The following is a 16,626-nucleotide window of genomic DNA, read 5'->3' on the forward strand; positions in this document are numbered from 1 at the left end:
CTCTGCGCTGTCAGCACAGAGCCTGATCTGGGGGTCAGTTTCACAAACTGTGAGATCATGACCTGAGCCAGAATCAAGAGCCGGACCCTTAACCAACCGAGCCACTCAGGCACCCCATGCCTAGGAAGCATTCTTAAAAGAAGGATGTGATTTGGGGCTTTAAGAATGGTTTTGTTGGCAGGGGATAGAAGGAAGAATTTGTTCAGAAAGGGCAGGAGAGATGAGCACCGCTTGCAGAGAGGAGTGAGTAGATCTTAATTTCAGTGCTAGATTGATAAGTGCCAGTTTTTGGCATCAAACTTGTAGCCTCAATTACCAATGACATGCCTCATCTTTTCTTTCCTTCTCAGTGAAGCTGTTAAGTACCTCACAGAAGCTCTTACACCTATCAGTGAAATAGAACTTGAAGATGCGCTGGAAAAGATCATTGATGCAGTTGAAAAGCAACCCTGTAAGTAACATTTTCCGATAGCTCTTAAATCATTTCTAGAGTTCTGTGTCCTCAGTTAGATTTATGGATTTAAGTGGAAGCTGAAGATTCCCTATTAAAATTTTCCTGCATTATGAGACACATGCATGGTAGGTAGCACTTCTTCCCAAGGGGTAACCTCTAGTTCTGTTGGAACTCAGGACATTTCCCCCCCCCAGGCTGTTAAAATTCTTCCCACTCATGGAGCTGTGTCACTGCCAGCTTTCCAGCACTTGACTCCTGATTTTGATCTAGTCCTCATGGTCACTTTTGTCTCTCTGTGTGCTTTCTACTTTGTCTTACTTAGATTCAGTACTCCTAAAAGTTTGGGGGAAACAAAGAGTTGAAGCTGAAGTCGGACGCTTAACCAACTGAGCCACCCAGGCACCCATTCCCCCTTTTAACATATGAGCATATAAACAACAATCTATCCATAAGGACCTCTAATCTAATGAAATAATGCTTGTAAAGTCCTGAGCATAGTGTCACGCTTTTACTAAGGGCGTAATAAGTGGTTGCTGTTATAATTGTTACTATCATGTCTATGGAAACATAGCAGTTGTGATAGAAAGTTATACTAATGGAACCTTCTTAATCCTAGGAGTTTACAGAAGTGTTTGCATAACTGAATTTGTTATTAAACAGTATTTAGAAAAGTAAGGCATTTGACTTGTATTATGATACCACAAGCGTCTTTGGGTGTAGAAGATTAAGGTTTTTGAGATACGGCTTTTGTTATTGTTCTGACCTAACCCTTTGTCATAAGAACTAGGTAATGAGAATCTCAGGGTTGGTGTTTGCAGATTATTTTTAAGAAAAAAAGCTACCTGTGGAAATAAGTAATTTTTTTGTCTGTTTCTAAATTTGACTTTAAATTCTCTTTTCAGTGTCATCAAACATGATTGAACGATCTGTAGTGGAAGCAGCAGTCCAGGAATGCAGTCAGTCTGTAGATGAAACTATGTATGTGGATAAAATGAACTCTTACCCCCTGCTGGAGATGCTATGAATCTTATTTTAAATTATTTTCTTGGGGAAATAGTGGTCAGCATTTGTACAGTGGTTATTTCTTCATATTTCTTTTTAATTGATAGTTTGCATTATAAACCTCATTAAATGACTCATCTTTACTATTTTTTCCCTAAGATTTGAGATTAGAGTCTTGTTTATGCCATTACCAACTTTTGCCACTACCCATCTGATCTGACTTTATATTCTGCATGCTACTCCTGGATTGAATTGAATATTTAGACATATACTTTGCTTTTGCTCTTAGGAAAGTGCTGCATCCAGAAGAGTTCAGCGACTTATGTTGGGTCACATGGTGAATAGCAAAGAGGGTGGAACCTTAGTTTTTTGATTCTTGCCACTAAGTCATGCTATTAGAGCTGATAAATTCATATGGCAGTAATTTTTCTGGGTTTTATTTCCAAGCGTCCATCTTTCCTTTCCTCTTTTGATGTTTATTGAGAGAGAAGGAGAGAGAGAGTGGGGGAGGGGAAGAGAGATGGGGACAGAGTTCCTGAAGTGGGCTCTGTGCTGACAGTAGAGAGTCCGATGAGGGGCTCGAACTCACGAACTTCAAGATCACAACCAGAGCCAAAGTCAGTCGCTTAACTGACTGAACCACAAACGAGCCCGTGCCCTCCCTTTCCTCTTTTGAATATGACTTCTTTCTAGATTCACAGGGTTACCTGGGAGGAAAACAACTGGGGAAATGGACAGAGTAATAACTTTAACAGTTTTTTCCTCTTTGGGGCAATGGAGATCATTGAAAGGAGTCATTACCATAGTAGAGCTCCTAAGAACAAAGAAACTGAAGAATTTTAATTTTAACTTTGCAAACTCATTATTTAAGATACCAGGGTACAGCCATCAACAGAAATCCAAAATGACTGTATGGAAGTGTAAGGATTATAATCATAAAATAAGCATTGAGTTAACTGTTGTTTCTGTCTAGCCCTTTATATGCCACAGTTAGCCAATGTGGAGGTCCAGTGGGACTAAAAGGTAAACAGTCTTTGCAATTTCAGTTGTCAGAAAGTTACTAATTATCACAGAAGAGAGGCTTTCGTTTTTATAGATGAAGAGGTGGCGTGACAAGTCCAGTAACCTGTCAAGATTGATCTGCTAGAAAATAGCAGCACTGTACCTGGAATCTAGGTTTTCTTCACGTCCACCTGTTCTAGGCTGCTCTACGCTAGGTACTGCCACCAATGCAGCAAGAACGTTTTTGACCATATTCAATCTGGTAGATTAACATAAAATTTTAGGGAAGGTTTTTTTAGGTTGGACTGTTTCTACAATAGTGCCGTCAGTTTTTCTTAAAGCCTCTTTCAAATGTGGTTATGTTATTAACACTGAAAGGAAGTTATTTTGTTGAATTTCCTTCTCTAACACTGGTCAACAATATGCCAGTATTTGGGGGGGGGGGGTGTCTTTTTCTATGTTATACCTGGTTCCTGGGACACTTGCATAACATTGCATAATTTTGGATTAGAAAATTGTTGGAAATGATATTCTTTAATATTATAGCTCATAAAAGTAGTACCCATGGGGAGAGACTTCTTTTAAGACATAACTATTTTATACGTACATGTTCTTTTTCAACAGATGACATTCTTAATTAGAAGTTAACTTGATTAGGGGCGCCTGGGTGGCTCAGTCGGTTAAGCATCCGACTTCAGCTCAGGTCACGATCTCCCGGTCCGAGAGTTTGAGCCCCGCGTCAGGCTCTGGGCTGATGGCTCGGAGCCTGGAGCCTGCTTCCGATTCTGTGTCTCTCTCTCTCTCTGCCCCTCCCCCATTCATGCTCTGTCTCTCTCTGTCCCAAAAATAAATAAACGTTAAAAAAAAAAAAATTAAAAAAAAAAGAAGTTAACTTGATTAGCCATTTACAACAACGTGGATGGAACTGGAGGGTATTATGCTAAGTGAAATTAGTCAAAGAAAGACAAATATATGACTTCATTTATATGTGAGATTTAAGACATAAAATAGATGAACATGAGGGAAGGGAAGCAAAAATAATGTAAAAACAGGGAGGGGGACAAAACATAAGAGATGCTTAAATATAGAGAACAAACTGAGGGTTGCTGGAGGGGCTGTGGGGGGGGTGGGCTAAATGGGTAAGGGGCACTAAGGAAGACACTTGTTGGGATGAGCACTGGGTGTTATACCTAGGGGATGAATCACTGGATTCTACTCCTGAAATCATTATTTTACCATATGCTAACTAACTTGGATGTAAATTAAAAAATAAATAAAGATGTTTTGAAAAAGAACGAAAGCAAAAGAAAGAGATTTGGAAATCAAAGAAAACTAAAAAAAAAAGAAAGAAAGAAAAAGAAGTTAACTTGATTAGGGGCGCCTGGATAGCTCAGTTGGTTCAGCATTCTGACTCTAGATTTTGGCTCAGGTCATGGTCCTGGGGTCGTGGAATTGAGCCCGAGTGGGGCTCTGCACTAAGCTTGGAGCCTGCTTAAGATTCATATTCTCTTTTTCTCTCTCTCTCACTCACTGTCCCCCTCTCCCCCACTCTGCCTCTGTATCCCTCCCCCACTTGTGTGTGCTTTTGTGCTCTCTCTCTCTCAAAATTAAAAAAAAAGTTAACTTGATTTCTTTTTCTTGAGAGTATTGGCAATGCTTTCTTGTCTCTGAAAGGAAAATTTTACCCCCATATTATGACACTATAAGAAATTGTGGGGGTGCCTGGGTGTCTCAGTTGGTTGAGCATCCAGCTCTTGGTGCCGGCTCAGGTCATGATCTCATAGTTCGTGGGATCGAGCCCCATGCCAGGCTCTGCACTGACACTGTGGAGCCTGCTTGGGATTCTCTCTCTCCCTCTCTCTCTGCTCCTCCCCCACTCTCTCACTCGCTCTCTCTCTCAAACTTAATAAATAAACTTAAAAAAAAATTTTGTATATGACCTGTGGAAAGTATATTTAATTTATATGCCATAAGATTGTAATACAAGTTTTTGTGCTCATCTAGAATTCGTATGTGTTAGTAAATCAGATCTGTGTTTTTGTGGGATGTTTTTCAGGGAACATATTTTCAATATCATAGGAGCATTTGATATTCCACGCTTTGTGTACAGTTCAGAAAGAAAAAAATTTCTTCCGTAAGTATATTGATTTTAAGGTAATTTCAGATGGACATTTCTTTCAGAAGGCATACAGCCCATGATTCATTTTTGGCCTACCTTTGTGTACTATGATAGTTATAAATAAGCATTCCTTTTTTTTTTCTAGTCTATTAATGACCAACCACCCTGCACCAAATTTATTTGGGACAGCAAGAGATAAAGCAGAGCTGTTTCGTGAACGATATACTATTTTGCACCAGGTAAGCTGAGGGTAGAAAATGAGACTGTTTAAGATTAGGTAACACTCAGAGTTAATTTAAAGGATGGAATTTTGTGGTCCAAAGCTTGTTCAATAGACTGTTATTGGCCTGTGTTTGAGACCAGATGGAGGATACAATTAACAATTAACAAATGTGATGATAAAAATAGCCAACATTTATTACTGGTTTTTAACATGCTGAGCACTGTGTCCAGTATGTTACAGACATTACTTACCTCATTTAATCATTACAACATCAGTGTAGGTATAAAAGCTATTATCCTCATTTTACAGATGAGGAAACTGATACCTAGATAAATTTAGGAAATTTACCAAAGATCATATATAGTAAGTACAGACAGGATTTGAACCCAGTTCGTCTGACTCTGGAGTCCGGCCTTTACCTACTACACTATGCTAGCTTTGTGCAGTTTACAGTCTATGAAGTTAAAGACATTTGCACAAACAAGATATAAAGTAGAGTTTTATGTGCTGTAAAAGAGATATAAACAGAATGTATTCATTGGGAAAATCAGGGCCTTGGTTGCTTTGATCTTGTGAAATGGGGAAAAGGTAGTGGTAACAGTGTGAACAAAGACACAGCAAAGGGAAAGAGTGGACTCTGCAGGAAATGATAAGCAGTGGGTCCATTTGTGTGTGTAGAGGAAGGCTCGTGAAGAAGAGTAGCATGGGATTGGTTTGGAAAGGCAAGCGGGAGCCAGGTGGTCAGAGCGCTGTGGATGCCACTCTTGGCGTTCGGGACTCTGTTTTCTTGGTACAAGGAGCCTTGGAATACCAGAGAGACTCCATCACAGCTGGGTTTTTTGAGCCCTTCTCTACCAGCAGATTTGGGGATGGGTTAAGAATGTGAGAGAAGGGGCGCCTGGCTGGCTCAGTCGGTTAAGCATCCGACTTCAGCTCGGGTCATGATCTCACAGTTCATGAGTTTGAGCCGTGTGTCAGGCTCTGTGCTGACAGCTCAGAACCTGGAGCCTGCTTCACATCCTGTGTTTCCTTCTCTCTCTCTGCCCCTCCCTTGCTCATGCTCTGTTTCTCTCTCTCAAAAAGAAATAAACATTAAAAATAAAACAACAACAAAGAATGGAAGAGAAGCCTTAGAGGAGTCTGTTATTAGTCCTGCCATAAATGATAGCTGGGGGGGAAGGAAGTGGCAACAGTTGTAGACAGGGGACCACACTGGAGCAGTGGAAGCCATCATTCATGGTGACAGAGTGGATGTGAAGGGGAAGGCAGAGAGTAAAGACTCAGAGATGATTAAGGTTTTGAGTCAGAGAGTAGGACAGTAGAATAACATGGTAACAAATAAGAAAAAGGGAATGTTTGGGGAAGATGATTCAGATGACACAGGTACTGTCTTAAACATTTTTGAATTAAGGTTGTCAGTGGGAAATCAGGTGAAAAGTACATATAGAGCTAAAGAAAGAGATGTGGGAAGACAGATTTAGGGGGCATCTGCCCAGAGGAGTGGATGGAACTGCAGGGATGGGTGAGACCCTATGGGGTGGTGGGGAGAGAAGGGAAGAAAGGAGAATGTGGGGGCCAGGCCAGGGTGGTGGTATACGGGAAAAGGTTTTAAGGACAGGATGGTCAGCGCAAGTAAGCTCTGAAAAAGGATGAAGAAAGTGAACCCTGAGGATGCCTGTCCTCTCCTTCCATCACCTACGTAATGTGGCCGGATCAGTCTTCCTTGATGTGTAGCTCTGATATTGTCATGATTTTGCAGTCTTTCAAGGAGGTTTACTGCCTATTGAATTAAATACAAACTATATATACTTAATGTTTGAGAACTTCAATCGCACCTTTTTGGCCAAAACCTCTACTTTTCCTCTAATCGTACTATACTAGAGCCAAAAATGAAACATAATTATTGTTCATTTCTTCTCCTTCTTCTGTAACTTTGCTTTTATTCTTCACTCTCTGGGCTGCTCTTCCCTTCCCAGTTTTCTCTGCTATTGAAACCCTCCTAACCTTCTCAAATTCCTCCTCTTTTCTGAAACTCTTCTTGATGAGTCGGCTGCAATCTCCTTCTGCCTTAAAGCACTATGTCAGTCTGTCTTGTGCATCATTTACTGGAGTTGGCCCTTCCTTGCCTTCGGGGTGCTTATCCCCGTTATGAGATGCTCCTTGTGTATTTCCTCTGCCACAGTTGCTTGGCACAATGCTGTTCACAGAGAAGATGCCCAAGTAAATACCACATTTCTTTTTTCTTTCTTTTTAAAAATTAGATTTTAAAGCCTATCATATTATTTTGGGTGTGTCACGTAACCCTTCTGAGCCTCATTTTTTCTTACCTGTGAAATGAAAGTGTTGCATTTTCGTCCATTCACATTTTTATCACAATTATCTTCCTATAAGCAAATCTGATGTTATTTTTATCCTATTTCAATATCTTTGTTTTCTATTGTCTACCAGATAAATTTCCTGACTTAACATGTAAAGTCGGTATCGTCAGGGCTCTTTTATTGGAGGTTACAGAAACTCAAACTGACTAAAACAGAAAGAGGCATTTATTGACTTGTGGTGAGGTCTAGAGGTCCACCAGTTTCAAGCATGGCTGGATCCAGGATATCCCACGTCTTGAGGCATCTACCTGTCTCCATCTCTTGGCAATTTTATAAAAATTGATTTTACTTTCAAACAGGTTCTCCCTACGAGATGACAGAGGCCCCTAGTAGCCTCAGCTGCACTTGGAGAAAGTTCCTCTCTTCTGGTAGTTCTAGCAAAGGTCTCTTAGTGGCTCTTAGCTTGAGCCTGGACCATTCACTGGCCAAGAGGTGGGGTACTTATTCACTAGGCCTATTTATAGAAGGGGGAAGAGACACCAGCCTTGCCTAAACCACATGGACCACAGTGGGGCAGGGGATATGGTTCCCCAAATAGAGGCTCCAGCTAATCTCTTGCCCTGTCTGACATTCTGCTTTGTGTACCTCAGATTCCAACTATACTACACTTTGCGTCACTTCCCAAACACTCCTTTACTCTTGTAAGTCTTTCTTGTGACACGTCCCGTCCTCTGCCTGAAATGTCTTGTCTCAGCCTCATATGGTTTCTTACTAGCAAAGTCTTATTTATCACTTAGGATCTCGTTAAATGCCCCCTTTTGCCTGGGGTCCTTTGTAGTATGGTGGCCCTCTACTTTTCTTCCTCACAAACCCCTGTGCTTTGAGGGTGACCCTTGGTTTGTTGTCTTCATACATACTTCATACTGACACTCAGTCCAGAGTGTGCTGCTGGCAGCTATACGATAGAGCTTTTTCTTTAAAAAAATTATTTGAAATAATTTTTTTATTTTCCAAATTACACTTCTAGGTATTTGTATATTAAAACATGTGGGCTTTCAAATTTATTGAGAATAGGCAATATTAACATTCATTTAAGGACAAGATTTTGTCAGAGTACTATTTTAATGAATTTTAGCTTAAAATGTCTGATTCAGTAATTCATGTGAATCTGTCTTTTTTATAGAGGACACACAGACATGAATTATTCACTCCTCCAGTGATAGGTTCTCATCCTGATGAAACCGGAAGCAAATTCCAGGTTAGTTATTTAGGAGGCGTAAGTGTATAAGTTAAATATTTATTGCTTAATTCTTACTTATTGAAATTTAAATGAGAATGGACCGCTGGTAACTGTTTAGCTAGCTAATTGACCTGTGCATTCTCACTGTTGAGAAAGACCATTGTCTGTGTCCTGGGCCCTGCAAATCTCTAATAGAAGCTACCACTTCCTTCTTTGGGACAGGCCCTGAGACACCTGGCTGGCTTGGTCGGTTAAGTGTTCGACTCTTGATCTCAGCTCAGGTCTTGATCTCAGGGTCATGAGTTCAGGCCCTGCATTGGGCTCTGCACTGGGTATGAAGCTTACTTAAAAAAAAAAAAAAAAAAAAAAAAAAAAAAAAAAACAGCAGGGAGGGAAGGCCCTGAGACTACGGTAACCCCCAGACCGTCACTGGCCACCAACACAGATCCCTGGTCCTTCTGGTCCATTTGCTGGATACGACACTGGCTTTTTGACCAACTCTCAATGTTACCCTTCCGGCTCTCACTCAAACTCCAAAATCCTGGTCCTTGTCCAGCCCACACACTTACTCATCTAAAATGTGCTTTGTCCGTTGGAGTAAAAAGTTTACTTAAGGCACTAAGGAAATAACATTTATAGGATAAATGAGACAGCACAGACAGGCCACAGGGTGGCTGGGGCCTGAGGAAGAGGTGGGAGGGAGAATGTTTTCTGTCACATGGGCTCCTTCCACTTTTGTACTCCTATGCCCTTTGTTTACTTGTTCCAGCCACACACCTAGTCGCTGTCAGCCCGGCTGTGGCTTTATTCCTCTCTTAGCACACAGAGTCCTGCCGGGAGACAGTCCTTTGCTACTTCTAGGCCCTGCCAGTTCTCTGAGGTTCCGTATAGGTTCTGAAGAGGCCCAGCCTCTTTCAAGGTTCATTACATTCTCTGCCATGACAGATCAGAAGTCATGATGATGAGTAGTCTGATACTAAAATATAACACTACACAATGCACAAATTAAGGTTCGATGGTAGCAACATAGGAGAAAACATTTATAGTGTTTGACAGTTTCTGCTTTTAACTTTTACGAGAGAAAAAATTGTATTCACATGTGGAAATTGACATTACTTATGTTTCCCTACCAAAGACCATCTATGTGTTTTCTTATATATATTAGGTTTCCTGTGGCAACTCAGTTGCCCACAGCCCAGAAGCATTATTTCTCCTCTCCTTTTTCGCAAACTAACTTTAAGACTTAGCTAAATTATTTGGGAGACCTGGGTGGCTCAGTTGGTTAAGTGTCTGACTTTGGCTCAGGTCATGATCTCACAGTTCGTGAGTTTGAGCCCTGCATCGGGCTCTGTCCTGATAGCTTACAGCCTGGAGCCTGCTTCAGATTCTGTGTCCCCCTCTCTCTCTGCCCCTCCCTCACTCACACTCTGTCTCTCTCTCTCTCAAAAATAAATAGACATTAAAAAAAATGTTATGGGTTAATGTGATTATATCTGACTTTATTTTTCCTTCCCTATATTTTTAAAATTTTTGAGTAGTAAACAGGCAGTATTTGTAATAAAAAAAATTTTACAGACAAAAAGAAGCTTCACTTGGTAATTCCTATAAGAATGAAACATTATACACCCTTTCATTCAGCAATTCTGTTTCTGGAATTTGTAGAAGTATGTGCAACAGTTATACCCATGCACTAGGCCAAGAGAGGTGCAAGAAACATTAAGCACTGTTTTTACCAACAGAAAACTGAGCACCTTATGTGTCCTTTAATAGGAACTTGGTAACATAAATTTTTGTATATGTACTGTACATATCTATATCCATTAAAAAGAGTGAAGTATATCTATATCTATGCATAGTTAAATAAAACGATTTCTAAGAGATATTAAATTTAAAAAGTTAAGTTGTATAATATTAGTAATAATATGGTTTAATCTTTGCAAATAAAACAAAAACTGTATGTGTTTATAAATGGTATATGTATTAACATATATGTAAGACTGTGTATAGAAAAGCATCAGAAAGGATTTTTTAAAATGGTGCCCCAATTGTTACTACCTTTAACTTAAAGATAAAAATATAATGGTCAGATTGAGGATGTAAATAAATAATAATGACAACCTTTTGAAATGCTAGTATAACTTTTTAAATAGCCTACTAATTTGCAAGATGTATTGACCAAATAAATAAAATTTATATTCTTTTCTGTATTTTAAAGGTAAATGTACTTATCATCATTCAGAATACAGTAGTCCCTCTTTATCCAAGGGTGATATGTTCCAAGACCCCCAGTGGATGCTTCAAAGCACAGATAGTACCAAAACCTGTATATACTATGTTTTTTCCTCTACGTACATACCTGTGATAAAGCTTAATTTATAAATTAGGCACAGTGAGAGATTAACAACAATAATAATAAAATAAAACAATTATAACAATATACTATAATAAAAGTTATGTGAATGTGGTCTCTCTGTCAAAATATCTTACTGTACTATACTCACCTTTCTTATGATGATGTGAGATGATAAAATGGCTACATGATGAGATGGGAGGTGAATGATGTAAACATGACATAGCTTTAGACTACTATTGACCTTCTGGTGATTCATCAGAAGGAAGACCATCTGCTTCCAGACCATGGTTGACAGAGGGTAACTGAAATTATGAAAAGCAAAACTAGATAAGGCGGAAACTCCTGTAATATGAGATGAGACTTCAGTGCTAAGAGCCTGAGTTGGTATTTTAGCTTTTTATAGGGTAAATTATATCTGAGTTTTATCTGATTTTCTACTCTAGGTGAAAATACTGAAATGCGCACTAAAAATTCACTTATTTATAAAAAGAGTAGTTTCTTCAAAGGACAAATTTTCAACCTTTAAGAATTTATTTTGTCTCATTTTAAGCTTAAAACGGTAGAAACCCTTTTGGGCAGTACAACCAAAATTGGAGATGTGATTGTTCTTGGAATGATAACCCAGTTAAAAGAGGTAAGTTAAACTTAATAAGCATCAAACTGTTTCCAGCCTTTGGACTGATGAAATGTCAGTTCCGTATAGCATTTCTGCAGAGGGTACAGGGATGTATTCTTCATTGAAGACTCCTGCCTCAGTTACCAAGTAGCCTTTGCATCTGCATTTGGTTTCCTGAGTAGACATCAGGGAGTGTCTTTGACAGGCCGCCAGTTTGCATAGCCTGAAATTAGTCCTCAGTGACCTCTGCTGGAACTGAGAGTACTGAGTTTCTAACAAGCAAGGCTGCAGACCACATCCTGCTCCCTCAGAGAAGGACACTGTTAGCTCTCTTAGGTGGAGGCACCTGGTGAGGCCCATAGGGCCACCACCGAGCATCCCTCTTGCCGTCTCTTGATCTGCAGAGGTCATTCTCCATGTCCCTCTTAGGAGTCTCAGTCTCCATCAAGTGATTAATCTGAGGCTACCAGACTAGCAAATGGAAACATGTGGGCCAGGAATTGCTAGTTTTGAGAAATCCACTGTACTCTACTGTATTCTGTTGTCAAAGTTGTCAGTATTTTAATTATTTTGTCAGAGTATCCATTTTTACATAAATGTGGACATATTTCTTTTAACTTTTTTAGGGAAAATTTTTTCTGGAAGATCCTACGGGAACCGTACAACTGGATATTAGTAAAGCTATATCCTTTATATATTTTTTAAAATTATGTTATATGAGTTGGGGATATTGATTACACACCATTCTTAAGTTAACCTATTTGGTTTCCTATTGTAACTTACGTATGATGATGATGCAGGAATCGAGACATAATTCTAGCCAGAGACAAAAGAAACTGTAATTCTCCCTTATTTGGAGAATCCAAACAAGTCAGTGAGGAAGTTTATACCATGCTAAGAATGATCTATACTGACATTATTACCAAGCTACATCTTAGAATGGGGAAATTTAAACCTAAAATTTTTTAAGCTATGATCTACTCACAGTTTCAAATGTGAAGTCTTTGAATTTATTAGTCAGAAGTCCTTTGAGCCCAGAATTTATGTTGACTTTATCACCACCTCAAGCATAGAAATAGAATTATTTTCCTCAACTGCTGTATACCAGTTCCATAGTGGTTTATACACAGAGTCATGCTTTGTCTTAGCAGAAGGTAAGTCAGTATACCTTTTGCTGTCCTCCTCATCGTTCTACAGTGAAACCATTTCTACATTGGTTAAAATGTATTAACATGATATCATTTGGGAGAACATTGTTTATAAGAGCATACTTTTGACAACATTAAAAAACTCAGACTGGTGATGGGCCTGGGGTTTCTTTTTGGGGTGATAAAAACATTCTGAAATTAGTGGTGATGGTTATACAACTTGCGAATATACTAAAAACCACTGAATTGTATACCTTAAAGGGTGAAGTGTAAGGATATGTGAATGATGTCTTAATAAAATTGAAAAAAAACCCAAACAAACCAGATTTTACTTAGGGTCATAAAGTGAGACATTTCCTAATCTTTGTACCTCATGTCTCCGTACTCTAACATGTATTGTGAAATTAAAATGAAAAGTTTTACTTCTGAGTCTGTTTCTATTTCATGACTTTTTAAAAATATAGAACTGAGACTACCTTTGGATCTGTAGCTAGGTGGGACTGGCAACCTCTGTAGTTAGTTGACAGAAGATGAGACAGCAACTTAGCATTACTGCTTTGTCTTCCATAACTTTCTTCCTTTCAGACAAGAATTGGACAAATGAAAGTGACTTGTTACTTATCTTTTTCAGGCTGGTTTGAAGATCAGGTGTTTCATGTCAATGCCTTCGGATTTCCACCCACTGAACCCTCTAGTACTACTAGGTATAAAATGTTTGGCTGAAGCCCTACAGGAATTTCATAATACTGGCAGTAGTGGTTTTAAGAGTGTGTATCATTTGTCGGTTACTCAGGCTTTGTGTCAGAATGCAAAGAGTAATAGGAAGAGTTGGAAGACTGGATTATATGTGCATCTGAAAAATAGCACGTTGATTCGTGGTTAGTTGTATTCGTATCTCCCTACCTTGGCTTTTATGGGCACGTGTTCCAGTCTTCCTGTCTCGCTTATCTATGGGGTTGATTAGAAGTTCAACTGAGGTAAGAGATAGGAAGACACTTAGAAGAATATAATTTTCATGTTAATATAAAGCCTTATTTTTCTACTAATGATTAAAAGTTACAAGAGGCAGGGGCACCTGGGTGGTTCAGTCAACTAAGTGGCTGACTTCAGCTCAGATTATGATCTCGCAGTCGTGGGTTCGAGCCCCATGTTGGGTTCTACTGACAGCTCAGAGCCTGGAGCCTGCTTCAGATTCTGTGTCTCCCTCTCTCTCTGCCCCTTCCCCGCTCATACTCTGTCTCTCTGTCTCTCTCAAAAATAAATAAACATAAAAAAAAAAGGTTACAAGAGGCAGATGAAAAAGCTCTTTAATGTAAGCAAAAGCATCATAATGTTAGAGCCATTCCAAAAGGACCTTCTCTGAGAAGAGAGAGTTCCCTGTCACTCAGGGTTTTGTTTTTTGTTTTTAAAATTTTTTTTTAATGTTTATTTATTTTTGAAGGAGAGCGGGACAGAGTGTGAGCAGGGGAGCGGCAGAGAGAGAGGGAGACACAGAATCCAAAGTGGGTTCCAGGTTCTTAGCTGTCAGTACAGAACCTGATACGGGGCTCAAACTCACGAGCTGTGAGATCGTGGCCTGAGCTGAAGTCGGATGCTTAACTGACTTGAGCCACCCAGGCACCCCTGTCACTCAGGTTTTTGAGCAGAGGCTAAACGATGGTGTAAAAGTTGTAGCTGGTGGCCTGTGGGTTGAATGTAGTCTGAAGAGCTTTCTTTCTTTTTTTCCCCTTTGAGATATTCCCCTTTGAGGTATCTTTTGTTTCCGTTGTTTAAAAATTAAGAGATTTTTCATAAAAGTCTAGATTTCTGAGTCATCTTGAACAACCAGATCTGGCAACATGGTCCCTGAATTCTCCCCCAGCTATCACTCTACTGCAGTGATGGCACTTTGGGCAGGACATGTCAGTGCACCCTAGCTCATACCTAGGAGGCCTCAGCTGGTTGCTGCTTCCTTATTCAGTGTTCCCTTCCTGAAGCCTGTGAACATTTGAGTTTGCCACCTTTGGGGGAATTAAAGTTGCCTCCTAATCTTGAGATTCTGTCTGTGGTGAAAGTGATTTCAAGAAGTGTAAGAATTAAGATTCTAGTCCTAGTATACCTGTACAAAATCAAGGTATACAGGCCACGTTTGTTGGCTGGAAGTTACTGTCAGGGCAACTTCTCTTCCTGTTGAGGTAACCTAGGGGAAAGTGCCGTTCATGCAAATGAGAACACAAGCCCTCATCAAACTAACTCACTTTTAAGTGAATGCGTTTAGTGCCAGTTTGTGGCTTTTTACAACATGGTAGGTTTTCTTTGGGATATATTTAGAGCAAAATTTCTGTTGCTTTTGACATTTTATTTCCGTACAGGCTTCAAAATTACTACTTTGGAATGAGAGGTATAATCAAGGAAGCTGGCCGTGAGCAGTAACCCTTCAGTTTCAGCCTCATACAGAGCCTGCCAGGCAGTGGAGACGATAGGGGGCAGTGCAGAGTAGTGCACGAAGCTCTGGCCCTGGCTCTCAGACAGGGTCTGAAACTGAGCACTTGCATCTGTTAACTGGGACGGGCCACAGGCAAATCACTTAACCCTCCTGAACCTTGTTTTTTTCTCTTTTGTAAAATAAAGAAAATAAAATCTCCTAAAATGAGGTTTTTTAAGGATTTAAGATTGTAATCTGAGATATGTTTATATATGTACATAATTTACTTAGGAACCACATCATCCATCCATCCATCCATCCATCTATCCATCCAAGGAGAGAGTTTCTTTTTATGTGTGACTATGCATGTTTATAGCCTTTTTTTTTTTTACATTAATAATGGACACATACATTGCTTTGTAACATCCAAATTTTTATAATTCTGCCATGTATGTTAGTCTCTGTAGACCTCCTTAATCCCTTAGAACAAATTTCTAAACATGGAATTGTTCGGTTAAATGGTTAGTACTTATTTTGAGCACTTTTTATTAGATATTGTTTAAATCAAATGTGCATTCCTCCTACTTTGAATTACATAGGAAGTTTAATGTTTGCTTTAGTCGGTTTTAAAAGACACAGAAACAGCCTATTAAGTATTTATTCACTGCTTCTGTTTTTCTTATTTTAGGGCATTTAAATAAACTTATTTGCTTTTTAAGTGCTACAAATAGTACATTTTCATGGCACTATTTACACTGATGGGAAAATAACCTCATTAGGTAGAAAGAAACTAAATTTGTAAAATTATTAGAAAAACATCTCCAACATGGGGCTGGCTCAGTCAGTAGAGCACGTGACTCTTGATCTCAAGGTTGTGGGTTTGGGCTCCATGCTGGGTGTAGAGATTACTTAAAAATAAAATCTTTAAGAAAAAGAAAGAAAGAAAAACATCTCCAACAGAATATAGGATAGAAGCTAATAATTATGTCATAATTACCTAGGGCATACTATGGAAATATTAATTTTTTTGGAGGGCCTTCTAATACATCTGTGAAGACTTCTGCAAAACTAAAACAGCTAGAAGAAGAGAATAAAGATGCCATGTTTGTGTTTATATCTGACGTTTGGTTAGACCAAGGAGAAGTGTTGGGAAAACTTCACACCATGTTTTCTGGTGGGTGCCATTCTTTTCTACCCTTTTAAACTTGAACGAGGGTTCATGTCTTAAAACTAAATTGTTAAAAATGTATCTTTTTGAGTAGTCTATTTTCCTGTAAATGTTGATTCAGCAGTGAGATATTTTAAATGAGCCCATCTTAAAAAACTTAAATTTTTACATTTGAAAAATAATTGTGCATGCGTATGTGTGTTCATGAGAGCTAAGAATTAGTCCTAAGTATAGCATAAGAATGGATAAGAGCTTGGGTTTGGAGTCTGACAGACTGGGTTTATTTTTTTATTTTTTTTAATGTTTATTTATTTATTTATTTTGAGGATTGGGGGTAGAGAATCCCAAGCAGGCTCCATGCTGTCAGTGCAGAGCCCAAGTCAGGGCTCTATCTCATGAACCTGGAGATCATAATCTGAGCTGAAACCAAGAATCATATGTTCAACTGATTGAGCCACTCAGAACTGGGTTTAAATTGCAGCCTGATACCTTGGGCAGGTTACTTAATCTCTCTCTCAGTTTATAGGGATGTTGTCAGAATCAAGCTATTACAGGGCCTGGCATATAGTAAGTGTTCAA

At 39.2% G+C, this 16,626-nt stretch overlaps 1 protein-coding gene across 4 annotated transcripts in view; it reads left to right on the forward strand.

Annotated features, from left to right (window-relative positions):
* The window catches only part of POLE2 (DNA polymerase epsilon 2, accessory subunit), a 30,836-nt gene that overhangs the window by 3,320 nt on the left and 10,890 nt on the right, over nt 1–16,626 (forward strand). For 3 of the 4 annotated variants that reach the window (XM_049612829.1, XM_049612830.1, XM_049612828.1), the window contains exons 2-11: nt 351–451; nt 1,357–1,432; nt 4,515–4,592; nt 4,723–4,816; nt 8,302–8,376; nt 11,262–11,345; nt 11,954–12,010; nt 12,433–12,481; nt 13,107–13,175; nt 15,877–16,053. In XM_049612829.1, the coding sequence (XP_049468786.1) occupies nt 351–451; nt 1,357–1,432; nt 4,515–4,592; nt 4,723–4,816; nt 8,302–8,376; nt 11,262–11,345; nt 11,954–12,010; nt 12,433–12,481; nt 13,107–13,175; nt 15,877–16,053 (860 nt within the window). Of the gene's footprint in view, nt 1–350; nt 452–1,356; nt 1,433–4,514; nt 4,593–4,722; nt 4,817–8,301; nt 8,377–11,261; nt 11,346–11,953; nt 12,011–12,432; nt 12,482–13,106; nt 13,180–15,876; nt 16,054–16,626 lie in introns of all 4 variants that reach the window. The other variant, XM_049612831.1, reaches the window with a different exon arrangement.

The sequence above is a fragment of the Panthera uncia genome (genome assembly GCF_023721935.1).
Source record: "Panthera uncia isolate 11264 chromosome B3 unlocalized genomic scaffold, Puncia_PCG_1.0 HiC_scaffold_1, whole genome shotgun sequence".
NCBI classification, from domain to species: domain Eukaryota; kingdom Metazoa; phylum Chordata; class Mammalia; order Carnivora; family Felidae; genus Panthera; species Panthera uncia.